General features: G+C 41.2%; 1 protein-coding gene across 1 annotated transcript; it reads right to left on the bottom strand.

Moving 5' to 3' along the window:
- Positions 1 to 539: 539 nt before the first annotated feature.
- On the bottom strand, positions 540 to 16,212 carry LOC109934862 (retinol dehydrogenase 7-like). Its single transcript, XM_048599222.1, has 6 exons — positions 16,195 to 16,212; positions 15,971 to 16,009; positions 12,215 to 12,545; positions 6,550 to 6,808; positions 1,489 to 1,652; positions 540 to 964 (listed from the first exon to the last, which is right to left on the bottom strand). Exons 1-6 carry the CDS (start codon positions 16,210 to 16,212, stop codon positions 711 to 713), a joined length of 1,065 nt encoding a protein of 354 aa, XP_048455179.1. The 3' UTR covers positions 540 to 710.
- Positions 16,213 to 16,714: the final 502 nt, after the last annotated feature.

Below are 16,714 nucleotides of genomic sequence, written 5' to 3'. Positions count from 1 at the left end.
CATTAAGACTTACCTAGATAAGTTTAGTCTCTGGAACCATTCAAAACTTCCAAAATTGACATTAACAATTTGCTATGTTAAACAGAATTGGCTCATGAATGAGATGTAAAAATTACAGGAAACAAAGTATATTTTAGGTTCCAACAGATTAAAGAGGTTAAAGAATAAATGCAGTCTCTAAATCTCAGATAAACGTTCAAGATCTTATTGTTGTAGAATATGGGTTTATGTGCGTGAAAAAGACAGACAATGTACATTAGCATCAATAACTTGAAACACCATCATAAAATATCTCAGTAGCATCTTCAGTGAAAGCGACATCAGTCAAAACTTGACAGCACCTTAAAGGCAGAGCCTTGCAATTACAAATCCACTCTCAGTAGCAAATATTCTGACAGTACTGAGAGTTGGCAAATTGGATCGCAACAAAAAGTAATTACAATATTTTCAAATTTAGAAATGAACCACATCTAAAATGGCACAGGAAGGAATTTTCTATGCTCAATTATTGCAGACTTACATTTAATTTTTTCCTGAGATATTTTAACTTGTTGTAAAGTTACTGATCACATATAAAATCTAAGTACAATCCTCTATTTATTCTGTCTGAACAAGTGCTTTCTTACCGAATTAAAACTTAGAAAAACATTACCTGGTAATAATGCTACATATAGTGCCTACGTGTAATTCTAGTAGAGTGGATGATTTGATTACACAACAATTACGTTCCTGGCTTTTGATTTTCTCAAACAATATGCAGGGGTCGGTAAAAACAAACGTAACATGCAATCTACTAGAAATGATGGTGCATAGGAGATAGGAATCCAGAAAAACTTAGCATCCCATCCGGCGCTGTAACGTGTTCGTGGATACTTGGCTGTCAAAGCATGGTCCATGCAGTTAGTCACCTTCTCAAGGTCAGTAGAACACAGTGCGTGCATTGAAAACCGTTGTACTTTAATGTCTAGAAAATGAGCACTCAAGTTATACTAAAACTGTTATTCACAGCATATTATTGAAGACAATTATCGTACTTTTTGAATAACAATTATGCGTTGTTGCATTTGAACTTTCAGTTTAAATGTAAGCTAGCACGAAGCAATGTACAGTATCACACTCAAAACTATGCATTTAAAACAATTCAAAGTAATAAATAGCAGATCAGTCACAACAGGACAGCACTGGTGTAAATAGCCATTTTAATTTAAACAGTTATTTGTTAGTAAAGCACTTGAAAATTGGTGATAGGAGGATCAGGTTGCTAAAGGTTAGGGAGCCGACAGTTTCCCAAAGCTATTACCATAGTGATGCCTCATTGCAACCAGTTTGCACTCCTTCTGAGGTATAAATTGTTGTGATTGTTTGAAATTTGACATTTTTTTCCAATTCTTGTCATGAGTGGAAAACCTTTGACAGCATGTCTCTTTAAAAAGGTGCAAGAATTTTATACATGAATAAGAAATGAATGACTTACTAATACACACTTACAATTATTAAAATACTTTGGCCCATAGTAATCCCTGGTCTGAGGGGTCAGTCTCTCCCAAAGCTGTTGAAGGTTTTTCTCAATAAACTCTAAGTTTGTAGTTTCTGTCTTGAAGAAACCCGGTTCAATAATGCTGACTTTCATTCCAAAGTGCTGCATATCCCTCCTATAAAGAAATTCACAAGAGTTTAGTTTGCTCCAGCTTTCCAAATGTTTTGACAAATTATGTGACATGATGTGTTAAGCTGGAGGGAGGACAGAAAGAAATTATCCAGCTCTTTAAAGGTATTCAAATCATAATCTGTTCCCTTTCTTACAGCTATCTCTGACTAACATTCTCACAAAAGTGAAACACTGAGTGCTGGAAACCCAAAATAAAAGCAGAAAACATTGGAAGTGCCTACAGAAAGAACAACAGAGAGCCAAATCTTATGTTTTTTTGACTGCGAATCACTGACTTTTTTTGTAGGGTTTCTTGTCACAAGGCACAGCAAGATTCTTGATGTTTCATACCAAACTCGCTTCGTCAACTACCTACTCTGTGAGGTCCTTCAAATCCAATTCTATCCCCACCTAATCATGCCCCAGAAAAACTCTCCACTTAACGGAAATCTGCTGAAAGACCAGCATCCTTGGCATCTGTACGGTATTTAAGAGGCTATTATACACCCAGATGAACACTGGCATTCCAAATAACTTCCCTGCTCATTAACAGACAGAATGTGAACATTTTGGAGAGGGGAAGCTGATGCTGCTGCTCTCAGACAGGGACTCGGTGGTGATGGGGCATAAAAAGGGGTGGCCTCTTCCCAAAAGGGTAGTCAGAGGCAGCAACACCAGACTTTGGCAGCGTGGTCCATAGTCATCACGAGGGTCACTGCCATCTCATTGATGCAAATGAACAACCAGTGCTGTGAGAAGGTCAGTGCCCTTCTCCACTTTGCAGGATATGTGTAACACTTCTCTCTTAGCCCTCACATTCACTATCTCTGCTACTGCACTCCTCCCACCAAGGGTTATGATCTATCACTCTCGTCACAAACAGTTATGCCACCCACTTTCACATCACTCAATTCCCCCTTTTCCAGGAGGATCAGCCCACCATAGGACAGAAAGGGCCCAGATATGTAAAGGGAGTCCAAAATTAGACTCGTCAACCCGTACAAAGAGAGAATCCTGATCATCACAGGACAAGACCAGGACCATTCCTACAAGGATGCCAAGACATCATAGAGTCACACAGCGTGGAAACAGACCCATCAGTCCAACTTGATGCCAACCAGAAAGCCTAAACTGATCTAGTCCCATTTTCCAGCATTTGATGCATATGCCTCTAAGCCCTTTCAATTCATGCACCCATCAAGATCACTTTTAAATGTTGTAATTACTATCCTGCCAACCAAGTAAGTTCTACTCTTCATTCCAGTGCAACTCTCACAGTAACCCTGCTGTTGGTGTCATTCATTGCACAGTATTTCTAATTGCAGACCACATCACACACTGTCTCATCTTCCAGAAACTGCCAGCATCTCCACAAACACCATGGTGAAACAGCCAGCCTCACCAGAAGTCACCTCCTGGACCTCTGAGGATAAGGCTTCAGAGGAAGCATTGGCAAAACTGCCTCCTGCACCCCCCATCAGCTCAGATTCTGGCTCCTCGGTAGGAACGTTAGCTTCAGCAAATTTGGGAGCACATACTAGTAAGCACCTCAAATTGACAGTTTCACAGCTGGCCAAGGAAGAAACAGCCATGCCACTGGCACCCAGAGGACTGTCAGAACCCAGGTACCTGGTCAGCACCAGGATTATCAGCAATGAGGGTGCCCACATGCACAGTTGCAGCAGACAGGAGTGGGGGAGATAATGGCCCTCCTTGCCCTGAGGCTACAGGAATGCATTAACACATGTGATCACTCGGTTGTCTCCATGGGCAGCCAGCTCCAGTCCCCTCAGCATCTGTTGGAGAAGTGCACACGCCTGCACTCCATCACCACAGCCATTGCTCCTCAGGACTAAGGCATGGAGACAGGGATGCCATGAACGTGCCCCTTCCTCACAAGGGGTCAGGCTATACCTGGAGGTTCCCAGCCAGAGAGGGAGCCACACAGATACCCCCTATAAGTCTCCTGTCAAGGACACACCGAGGTGGTCATGAGCTCCACCTCCACCCTGCTTGACCTCTCCAACCCTTAATAAAAAGTGGGTCCAAAGACCCTCAAGCAGGTCAGAGATGTTTAGACACAAACATCACCCAAGATGGGCTGACTAAACCTCCAGGCCAACTAACTCCACCTCTGAGGAGGATCCCTCACCCCAGATGCAGATCCACGGATTACACTCAGACATAGTGATGCAGTGGGTGAGGGAATGGAGAGACAAAGTAAGAAAACCTATTGAAGGCACTTTGGCAACACGGATGACATTGCACTGTACATTAATTTTCACATTTGTTTAAATGTTATTATTTTGGCTTTACACAGTTTATTGGAGTGTGTGTATTGTGCTGAAGATAACTGTGCCAGCATGATGCTACAAAGTACGTACCATGCTTTGATGCCTGTATTGACAGCCTGTTGCAGCATGTGGAAGTAGGTTGGATCAAGGATTATACAGGGCAATAGGTCCTGCTATCACCATTGCTCCTTGTCTCACAACATCCAAATTCCTTCCCTGGCCTGTGCATCCAGTAATATCTGGGGCAGAGGGGTGTACAGGACACAGGGAGCCAGTGCATTAGGATTGGCAGTGATTACTGAGCCCATGTCTGTGTCCTATACAGTCCATGGGTCTGTTTTAATGTTGTCTCCCCTTAAAAGGAACTCACATCGGTGGGTCCTGCAGCCTCCTCCCCCACAGTTTGAGACATTAATCCCATCCACTCCAGGTGTGGTCACAACCATTCTCCTTTTGATTTCCAGCATGACAGATGGTGACAGTAAGTAATCTTCGGCCAGCGACTTTCAGCCTTCACCTGCTCACAATGCTGAGGCTGCAAACATCGAGATCTCCTTTCTGTTAATCCTTTAGGTTTTGAACCTTTCCGGGTTCCTCCACATAACCCATCTACGTAGGTCTGCACCTTTCCACCTTTCTCTCCCAGCCACTGGTATTTGAGGTAACCATGACAAGTGTAGTCATACACTAGCCCCTCCTTGAAGCCAGGATATTCCTGACCATGGACATGACTCCCTTCCCCAATAATGCCTGACTGTATTGCCTAATTTTCACGACTGTCACTCCTCCTTACACCCAGCCTGCAGCCCTCAATCCTGAAGAACAGGTTACTTAATCTCTCCCAACAGCAGGAGCCCTGCCACTAGTCTCACGCCCACCAACCCTCCATCCCTCTTTCCCCTTAGCTTTTGCAGATGGGCCCACGGTCCAGACCATGGGCCAACACACCCCCCACCCGCACCACCCCATAGTTGGCCTAACTGGATGAGAAGTGCCCAGAACCATAACTGGGGGGGCTATACTTCTCCCAAAGACATCAGCCCTACTCCCCAGACTGGCCGTTATGCAGCCACAGTACTGACTCACTCTCTGGATTGTAGAGGCATGGACCCCCTCACCAAAATCACCCTGACTGGATGCCTGACCATGGCCAATTCCCTGGACCGATGTAGCAGGCTGCCATTGATTGACTGATGGGCACATCTATGGAGATCAATGACAACTACTCACTCAAGACTTTAGACATGGCTACTTGCTTGCTGTATGTGCCATATGTTTGCCATATAAGCTGCAAGTGCCAGTAGCTTATAAGACTGAATCAGCTCACTGCCAAAACAGCAAGATATATGCCCCCTTGAATGACCAGCAAGACAAGCTACCTGGTTGTGTAACTGGGCTAACTGGCACAGCAAAAGTTCAGCAAGTGGATCAGAGAGATACCATGACAGCCATGAGGGGATGTCAAACTTCAGATTCCAATGTCCATGTACAAGGTGTCCATGGTACGTGGCCTAAGGTGCTGTCTGGTGCTAATCAACATGGAACCTCCTCACACACAGCAATCAGCTGAAGTCACCAGGTACCTGCCCTGATTCCCATTTTGGGAATTGTTCATGTCTAACTTCTTCTGTGTTTTCAGCAAGATAGTAAGCTGAATATTAATGATGAGTTGTGACATTAAAACACAAACAAGCTATAATCCCCTTTTATTAGCAGCTCACTGTTGACTAGCTAGGAACTCATCTCACTGCTCAGTGAATCCATAAAAGATGCTGTAAGTTGCTCCCAACATCAAGATGATATCTCTGGACTTCTTACCCGATTCTGCCATATTGTATTACTCTCATACCCCTATAAGATTCTTTCCAGAGTCAACTTTTCAGGTTGATTGAAATTTCAGAGTTTCGTGAATCCAAAATGTCAACTAGTTCTTTCCAAAAAATGCTGACAGAATTGCTGAGTATTTACGGCATTTTCTGTTTCTGTCTAACACTGATGAAATAGTTAAGCATCATGTTATCAAAACATGCATTTGTATTCAATGATTGTATCATTGGAAAGCCCAAACTGCTTCACTCAATATAAAAATTGGACTCCACGTCAAACATGAATCAATTTTAAAATAACAAAGAATTGCAGATACTGGAAATCAGAAACAAAAACAAAATTGCTGGGAAAATGCAGCAGGTCTGGCAGCGTCTGTGGAGAGAGCTAGCACAAAGCTTTTGCATTACATACAAAAAAGGTAGTTACAAAGAAGTGTAATACATTTTGAATTTCCACAGAATGGTTTGCATATCCTCTGAAGGAACATCAAATATAAAACAATTCCCATTTGCAGCATTTCTCTGCGGGTTCCATCAAACTCTGCCAAAGTTATGCTATTGGAAGATTAGGAAAAACCCCATAAAAATTCAAGGGCATGATGTTTATGCCTCTTTGCAGAGGGTAATGGTGGGTATTGGAAAATGACTGGATTGCTCCACATGGAGCAGGCATAAATTCACAGTGCCCATTCGCCTCCTTGTATACCATAATGACTACATAACTCTATGAAATTCAATGCAATCATTTATAACCTGCTTGCCAGATTTATTAGCCACTTACCTTAAACTGTCTGAAAATGACTCCACTCCGCATTTTGAAACACAGTAGCCACCACCAGCAAATGAAATACGACCCATGACACTAGCAACATTCACAATCCTTCCCTTTGCCTTTTTCACCAGTGGAAGAAAATGAAGGGTGACGTTAATAAGTCCAACTAGGTTAACATCCAAGACACTGGTAAAATCTTCCACTGTCAGCCATTCTGTGGGTGCTATTGGAATTGCTCTTCCAGCATTATTCACTAAACCCCATAGACCTGCAGGTCAGATAGACAATGTTACATGATTTAGGTTGTTTGTGAAATGACACGTTAATTCTCATCGAAATTAACAAGAGGTGATGTCCAGAACTTATGCTTCTTAGGTAATGATCTTGTGAAATGCCTACCTAATGTTAAAGGCTCTGGACCAATGCAAGTTGTCATTGAGGATGCTAAAAACTGTTGCACAACTCAAAAATAATTTGTTGGTTGCGGGGCTCTTTGGGAGGCACTGTATGAATGCAAATTCTTTCTTTAAATTAATTCTATAAATTTAGCCCACTGGCCCCATCATGCTTGTACCAGTGCTAGCACCTTAACTGTGGATTTCTGTCCTAATCCAATATGCTAGCTTTCATTTCATTCTTCTAAGACTTTCATAGTCAATAAATTTCACTTCAACATTTGCTAATGATAAAGCATTCCCACCATAAAATTTGCTGATATGGGCAAAGACACCTGGAACCAAAATCATCCAACAGCTTCTAGTCAATTACAGAATGGCCTTGACACTGTGCCACATAAAGACAAAAGAAAAAGGAAACAGAGTATAAAAGTGCACAGGTTTTGCTAAGAATCTGGGTGGCACAGTGGCTCAGTGGTTAGCAGTGCTGCTTCACAGCACCAGGAACCCGGATTTGATTCCACCCTTGGGTGACTGTCTGTGTGGAGTTTGCACATTCTCCCTGTGTCTGTGTGAGTTTCCTCCGGGTGCTCTGGTTTCTCCCCACAGTCCAAAGATGTGCAGGTTAGGTGGATTGGCCATGCTAAATTGCCCGTAGTGTTCAGGGATGTGTAGAATAGGTGGGTTACAGGGGGACGGGTCTGGGTGGGATGCTCTCAGGATCAGTGTGGACTTGTTGTTTGAAGGGCCTGTTTCCACACTGTAGGGATTCTATGATCTATGATGATCTATACCACAGCTGGAATACTGTGAACAATTTTGGGCCACTTAACTAAGGAAAGATATTCAAGCATTAGAGAAAGTCTGGAAGAAAATGAAGGGTGACATTAATAAATCTAACTAAGTTAACATTCAAGGCATCTCACTGAATGGCCAATCAGACTTGGTGGGGTGAATGGCGAACTTCTGCAGGTATGGTTTATGGTTTTATTGTAAAAGCGCTAATTCAGTCATGCCATTCAGGTGCTGGAAGCAAGCAGGATAGCAGAACAGTATTAGAATCTTATGCTGATTTGAATCATGGTCTACCATTTTGGATTAAGCAGTGCCTGTTAATGGCCTTCCCGGATCATTCTCAGCTGAATATATGCCTAGTGACACAAGGAACGCTTGCTCCCTACCCCCACAGTTAGTAAAGTTATTATGATGGAACCTCCAGATAAGACACTTTTGACTTTCTTGTTTTCTTGTCTTTCACATTATACAAGAAGTGCTGTGATGTGTTTTCTTGGAGGAATTTGGAAAGATTCTTAGATTCAGAAGGGATTGATGCTGGATTTCGATAAGTAGGGCAATGTATAGTTGTAGTCTCCTTAGGCTACAGCATGACAAGCAGATGAAGCACAGGCATCAAAAAATGGAAAAGCTATACCAAGGAGGAGGAGTAGGACGACTCTCAATTAAAGGCCAGACCTATCAAGGAGCACCAGAATGCTCTTTGCTGAGCTGGAGATACGAATTGCAAAGTCTAATCTGGCTACATTTCACCAAGAAGGTGCTAATTGAGCTATGCCACCTCCTACAATCAGACCTAGAGTCAAGCTGCAGGGCAAAGATAAGGTTGCCATCAACATTTTGGATGATAGGGCTGCTCTCTTATTAGAGAGACACAACTAGTGGTTGTTTAACCTGAGGGCCACCAAGCCTTGGGTGAGGGAACAAGTTGAGAAGGAGAGTCCTTCATGGTGACCTCAGCCAGGGAATTGAAACCAAAGTGTTGGCATCACAGTGCATCACAGACCAGCTGTCCAGCCAACTAAGCTAACCAATCCCCAGGACAAGGATAGCGCTGCTGTGTTCTTGAAGATCACCATCACCTTCAATTCCTATATCAGTTGACCCTTCCAGGTGGGAAAAATCAACATTACCGACAGTTCACAGCCTACAGTGCATCAATACTGAGGTAGCAAATACCTTGTATCACAGTAAATCTAACTTCATAATTTTCTGTTTACTGGAGAGAAGTGGGAGCCAACATGTTTCTTTATAGGAAAATTAGCTTTCTAATGACAATGTGCTAACAATGACATTCAAATAGTTCCATTGACCCCCAAGTATTAATGGTATGATGTGCCACAACCATAGGGCTAACTGCAGTTGGTGTGTCACCATACGCAGAACATTCACCTCCTGTCGTTCAAATCCCACCACGGCAGATAGTGGAATTTGAATTCAAAAATGTAAAATGTGGAATTAAGAGTCTGATGTTGATTGTTGATTGTCTGGGAAAAATCCGTCTGATTCACTAATGGCCTTTAGGGAAAGAAACTGCTGTCCTTACTTGGTCTGGACTGCATATGACTCCTCAGAGGGCAGGCATTTTTCGCTGGGCCAAATGGCCTCTCTTTCTGCACTATAGGGACACTATAATTCTATTAAACTTGCCCAGGTATGTTGTGTAGATGAAAAGCAGGACAATTCCACCCAGCCAATTATCAACTCACCCCATCAGTCTACTCTCGATCATCAGTAAAGTGATGTAAGGTGTCATGAACAGTGCTATCAAGCAGCACCTGCTCAGCAATAACCTGCTTAGTGACACCCAGTTTGGGTTCTGTCAGGACCACTCAGCTTCTGACCTCATTACAGCTTTGGTTCAAACATGGACAAAACAGCTGAATTCCAGAGGTGAGGTGAGAATGACAGCCATTGACATCAAGGCCACATTCGACTGAGTGTAGCATCAAAGAACCCCAGCAAAACTGGAATCAATGTGTATTAGGGGGCAAACTCTCCACTGGTTGGAGTCATACCTGGCACAGAGGAAGATGGTCATGATTGTTGGATGTCTATCATCTCAGCTCCAGGACGTCTCTAAAGGACCTGCTCAGGGTAATGTCCTAGGCCCAACCATCTTCAGTTGCTTGAATGACCTTTCCTCCATCATAAAAGGTCAGAAATGGGGATGTTCCCCGAATATTGGTGACTCCTCAGATACTGAAACAATCCATGTTCAAATACAAGATCTGGACAACATCCAGGCTTGGGCTCAGAAGTGGCAATTAACATTCACGCTACACAAATGCAATGTAACCATCGCAGTCAATGGTTTTACCATCATTGAATCTCTCATATCAAGACCCTTGGGGTCAGCAGTGAGCAGAAACTCAACCGGCCTCACCACATAAACAGAGTAACTATAAGAGCAGGTCAGAAGCTAGGATAGTGTGGTACGTAACTCACCTCCTGACTCCCCAAACCCTCCTGCACCTACAAGGGACAAGTCAGACTGCTAGAATAAGTGCAACTCCAACAGTCAAGAAGCTTGACACCATCCTGGACAAAGCAGCCTGCTCGACTGGCACCATACCCACAAATATCCACTCCTGTCCACCACTAGTGCACAGTAGCAACAATGTATAATATTTACTAGATGCACTTCAGAAGTTCACCAAAAATCCTTAAACAGAGCCACCAAACCAACTACCATTTCCATCAAGGTGGTCAAGGGCAGCAGATATGTGGGAACACCAGAACCTGCAAGTTCTCCTCCAAGTTACTCACCATCCCAATTTGCAAATATATCACCCTTCTTTCACGGTCGCTGGGTCAAAATCCTGGAATTTATTCCCAAGCGCATTGTGGGTCTACTTACAGCATGAGGACTGCAGCAGTTCAAAAAGGCAGCTCGCCATCATCTTCAAGCACAACTCGGGATGGGCAATAAAAGCTGGCCAGGCAGCAACAGCCAAATCTTACAAGTGAAAATAAAACTATGGCCCAAATGTCCCAATTTCAGTTGCAACAGACTTGACCAAAGTAGTAATTATTTTTAATGTTATCCACTTATCTGAATGCAAATTTTGCAACTAAGATTCCAATTTTAGCCTCTCCTGAATGCATCCATCAGAGATAACAAGGAAGAAATCCACTCAACACAGGAGTAGCATTGCAGGCCAAGACACTCCCCTTTTTCAGAATACTTGCTACTGTATTTCAGAAGTTGGAGGTTCCAAGGATACTTTGACAGCAATGGAGGGAAGGTCAGTGTGTAGTTTAAGTGAGGGGCTACTGGGTAGGTAAAGAGGTAACATGTCATGTGGGTAGGGTACCAAATGGATGTGAGAGATAGTGTGCTAAGTGGATAGAAAGGATATAGTGTACCAAGTGGGTGAGGGGGCTTGTGATCCTAGCCTGTAGTGTGGCAGGCTGGTAAGGGGACAGATGGTTGAAGGAGCTAGTACGCCACATGATCAAAGGGGGTTGTACGCCAGGTGGATTGGAGAGGTAGGGTGGCAGGAGGCTGCTTTTTGGGTAAGTTGGGATGATTGGTCAGGTCTCATTCAGGGGAGGTTGTGATGGGTTATTGCCGGTTCAGCAGGACTGGGTCTGTGAATGTTCTTGGCTTCCAACTCTGATGTTGGCATTGACAGGACTGGGTACTGGGCTGGAAGTTGCATGCAGATGGGTTTGTATGGCACCAGCAGGACATTGCCAGCGAGTTTCTGTTGGTTTCAGCAGGGCAAGGTAGGGTGGCATGGGCCATGTTATGAGGAGCAGAGTGTCACTTCAGGGAGTCAGGGATCAGATGTAGTGGGGAGATGTGTGTGTGCATGCACAAAACTCTTGGGTAGTTATTACAAAATGTTTATAATTTTTTTTTCCTGGGGAATTAAGTTTATGTGAGTTTGCACAATTCTAGTTTATGCTTCCCCAACTACTCTTTAGACATATTAAAACATTAGAAAATTGCTCCATTAATTTGTTCCTGGTCACTCATATCTACATTTTTGAAAGGATTTGTCATTACAGAGGTAATGTGATCAAAAATCTTTGTTGGCAAAATATGGCAGTTGGTTTGCATAATGTGCAGGAGGAGATAAGTTATCGAAAGACATTTTAACACTCCTGGTTGGAGTCCAAGTTTAAAGAAACAATATAATTCTTGCAAAATTACTTACAAGACATTTAAAGAAGTTTGTACATGAAGATAACCTAATTGGTGACTATCATCATCACGGATTATTTCTCCATTGAGACAAAATAAAAAATGTGAGACACATAGAAACAACTCATGCAACTGTATAACAGATGATGTTTATTCCAGTAATTGGTCTTACCTCCAAGTATTAGCAGAGTGCTATTTGTTCAGAAAATTGAAGCTCTGCTACTTAGTAATTATATGAAATTCAAAAAGAATATCACAGAAAAATCATTTTATCCTTAATATTTTAACTAACAGTTGGAGAAAAAAAGACCAAAAATTCCATCTCACTAACCTTGGTCTCCAACTTCTGCTTGTACAAATTCCACTGCTTTCTGAATATGATCTTGGCTGGTCACATTGAGCCTGACAGTTTTCAGTTTGGATGAACAGTCTGTCTGTAGTTTCTCTGCTCCGCTTTCTGTGAAGCAAGCAGCGATTACACGAAACCCTCGTTTGTCAAGCTGCTTTGCCAGTAAGTTTCCAAAGCCAGTGTCACATCCAGTAATAAAGATATATTTGTCCTTGATATTTTTGAGTTCCAGGTTGTCTCTAATTAACCAGCAAAGGAAGATGAAGATGACAATTCCCAGAATAGATGTCTGTATTGGAGCTGTATGAACCAACTAACAGAAGTACACTAATTACTTTAAAATACCTTCTGAGGTATATTAGTTGTATAGAAGTCTATGAATAAATAATAATATAGTTAGCCCATGGCTAATTATTTGTTAAAATACTCATTTTCATAATGAATACAAAAGGAATAATAGTCTGAAGAAAATTTAGACATTGTAATAGTTGTTACAAGGAAATATCTTCTAATGAGATATCATGCAGACTTTTTGTAGGCTACCAAATGAAGAGGGAATGATGGGAGGAAGGAAGAATATTACAACATTTTTTAAAACTAATATTAGAATCATAGTGTTCTACAGCACTGTAAGAGGCCTTTTGGCCCATCATGTCTGCATCGGTCATCAAACATCCATCTATTCTAATTCCATTTTCCAGCACTTAGACCATATCCTTGAATGATAATGGCATTTCAAATACTCATCTAAAAAGATCCCTAACCTTGAGGGTTCCTGCATCTATCACCTTCCAGGCAGCAAGTTCCAGACTACCACAACATTCTAGGTGAAAATTTGTTCCTCAAATTCTCTCTAAACCTCCTGCTCCCTACTTTAAAACTGTGCCCCTGAGTTGTTTACACCCTACTAAAGGGGAAAGGTGTCTCCCTATCTGTGCCCCTGAGAACTTTGTACACTTCAAAACAGACACCCCTTCAGCTTTCTTTAATGGAAAAGAAGTTTAGCCTATCCAGCTTCCCCTCATAGTTCAACTGCTCGAGCCCAGGCAACATCCTAATGAATCTCTTGTGTCCTCTCTAATACAGTCACATCCTTCCTATAGTATGGCAACCAGAATTGCACATAGTATTACAGCTGTGGCTTAACTAATATTGCACACATCTCCTTCACAAATGCCTTCAACTTGTATTCAATGTGTTGACTAATAAAAAGCAATCCATAAGTCTTCTTACCCACCTTACCTACCTGTCCTGTTGCCTTCAAAGATCTATGGACTTGCTCACCAAGGTCTCTCTGAGCTTTTGCACTTCCCAGGGTCCTGCCATTCAACATGTACTCTTGCCTTGTTAGTCCTACCAAAATCATCACTTCACACTTTTCATTAAATTCCATTTGCCACTGTTCAGCCTATCTGTCCAGCCCAGCCATGTCATACTGTCATCTAAAGTTTTCCTCCTCGCTTTTTACTACACCACTAACCTTCATGTCTTCTGCAAACTTATTGATCATGCCTCCTACATTCATAGATAGATCATTAATACACACCAAACGGAAATGGACCAAGCACTATGCCCTGTGGTATGCCACTGTTATAAGCTTCCAGTTACAAAATGTTCCAGTTCCAGTTTCAACAATCAGCCTCTATTACTATCACGAAGCCAATTTTGGATACAATTTGCCAATTTGATCTGGATTTTATGAGCTTTTAGCTTCTTAACCAGTCTGCCATGTGACACCTTGTAAAAAGCCTTAAGGAAATCTATGTACTGCACTACCTTCATCTACACACACCCAGTCATCAAAAAGTACAATAAAATATACCTGTTTGTTAATCTCTCCCTTACAAAGACATGCTGATTGTCCTTGATTAATTTTTACCTTTAAGAGTGGAGATTAATTCAATCCCTCAGAATTTTCTTCCAATGGTTTCCTACCACAGATCTTAACCTCACTGGCCTGTAGTTTCTTTGTTTAAACCTACCATCCTTCTTGAATAATCATGATTCTTTTAAAGTGAAGTCACTATTGTAATGGAAGGAAACAGTCAATTATTAAATTGTAGTGATTGGAACCAGGTAGATCTTGTTAACTATGAGATCTTTGATTGATTCAGGTTAACAATCTCAATCAGGAATCCCTGGCTGACCAATATTAGATTTAGAGTCTCCTCAGTTCAGTGGACTGACTCAAAGCTGGTTGGCCACAGCCAGTGTACTGTGAACAAGTAAATAAAGCACGTGTTGCTGACAGGATACCAGCCTATGTGCAGTTATTTCATAAATATAATAAAGGATGGAGCTATTTGAAATCAAGTAACAAGTATTGCCAACAACATCAGTCCAGCTGTTTGATAACTTGGCATTTGGATGAAAGGTCAATAACTTGAAATATTAACTCTTTCTCCACAGCTGCTGTCTGATCTGCTGAGTTTTCCAGTTTTTTTTTGTTCTTGTTTTAGGTTTTCAGAGTTCACATTATTTTTGAGTAACTTAGATTCTGGTCATAGTAAAGAAAGATTCCCAATTCCATTCTTCAGTTTAATTCAACTCTTATCAACAATCAGTCTGAATCCACAGAAGTGAGCCACCACTTCAAGTTTGAAAAAAACCCAAACCATGTAAAGCACAGATCTGAGCCACTTTACTTTGGACATTATTATACATGGTGCATGGGTAAGGTTACTGTAGGATATTTTTCATATATGGTTGTGCCTGGCACCCAAAAAACTTTTACCTTCAGAAACTGCATTACAATATTGTTTTTTGTGCAAATATTTATTAGGTGTCAATTTTTTCGTTGAGAAATTGCAGCAGGAACAGCTCCTCAATCTTGCTGCGCCATTCAATAAAATTTTAAACTGATCTACTGCCTAAACACCCATCTTATTGCCTGCTCCCATATCGTTGATTCTTTGACAGACCAAAACATCTGTCCTAGAATTAGAATGTAACACCCACAAACCTCTCAGGTCAAGAAGCCAAAAGATTAACATCCTCATGACTGAAGAAATTTCTAATCCCAGTCTGAAATGATTGGTTCTGTATACTGAGACCATGTCCCATGTCTACTTTCACCAACCAGGAGACATAAGGTCCGAGTGTCTACGTTGTTAAGTCCCTTCAGAATTTCGTGTTTCACTGACAGCATCTCATTTCTCCAGAGAAAACAAGCACAATTTTTCAGCCACTCATCTGAAGTGAACCATTTCATGCAGGAACCAGTCTTGTGAACCATTATTGTATCGCATTGTATCACAGAACCATGATCTATTAAAAAGGAGCTTTCGGATTTAAAAGCCCATTTAATGAATACCATTTTGGTTATTTTTCACTTTAATGTTTTCCTAAAGTATGAAAATTAATTTGCCAGTTCATGATATACTCAAAAGATTTAGAAACTATTTGAAATCAAAATTGATAGCGGGGACTTTTTTGTGTAACTGAACAGTGACCTTAAATTTTAAATTATTAAATATAGTGTACTAATCCAAATCTATTTAGAATATCCTCCTTCATTATAGACCTTCTATGGGTACTGTTTTTGCCTCAACAATAAGTTTGTAATTATTTTTTTTTAATCATTTTACTGTTTACACAAAGATGCATTAAACATTATGGTGATATTGCAACACATTCATTATTTTCAATGGCAATAATTCTGCACTCATTCCTTATATTCAAATGAATTCCCCATTATCAGAGTGAAGACAAACATTATGCCAATTTTATGAGACTGACCTGCAGAACATTTTCAAAAACATCTCCTTTGGTAGATGCCTGACAATAAAAAAGACCACATTAAATTCATTGTACATTACGAAAAGGGGTGATTCTACCTTGGCAGGAACAAAATTAGCAGTGACTTAGCAAGATATCCAACCCTCCCAAACCTCCTTGCCTTTGACTTTAGAAAATCCAGATTTTGTTTTATTTTTTGTGCCAATTTTGAAAGGTATTTTTACCTCATCGTAACTCAGCATTATTAAGTTGAAAAAATGATGTTTAAAAAAATCGGATGAACTGCAAGATCTCATGTGACACAAGTGAAACACCACTAATTTTTTAAAAAATCTTGAATTACTGTGTAGCATGGAAAATGCAATGGCTAGGTTGTACACATCAAGATTGCATAACAGCAATGTGATAATGACTAGATAAATAAATAGCTTTGTTGTGATGTTGATGGGGGGATAAACATTAGCCATGACACCAAGGTTAACTCTTCAGCTCTTTTGATATGGAATCTTTCCTGTCCATGTGAAAGATAGGGCTTCAGTTTAACACTAAAATAAAACAAAGAACTGCAGATGCTGGAGATCTAAAACTGAAGAAATTCAACAGGCCTGGTAGTATGTGGAGAGAGAGGTTTGACACTTCTTCAGAATCTAATTGGCTTAACTGTTAGGCCATCTCAGAAGGTAGTTAAGAGTCAAGCACATTGCTGTGGATTGAGAGTCACATGTAAGGCAACAGATTTTCTTC

The sequence above is a fragment of the Rhincodon typus genome, chromosome 7 (genome assembly GCF_021869965.1).
Source record: "Rhincodon typus isolate 14 chromosome 7, sRhiTyp1.1, whole genome shotgun sequence".
NCBI classification, from domain to species: domain Eukaryota; kingdom Metazoa; phylum Chordata; class Chondrichthyes; order Orectolobiformes; family Rhincodontidae; genus Rhincodon; species Rhincodon typus.
This window is presented reverse-complemented; position numbering and strand designations above follow the sequence as displayed.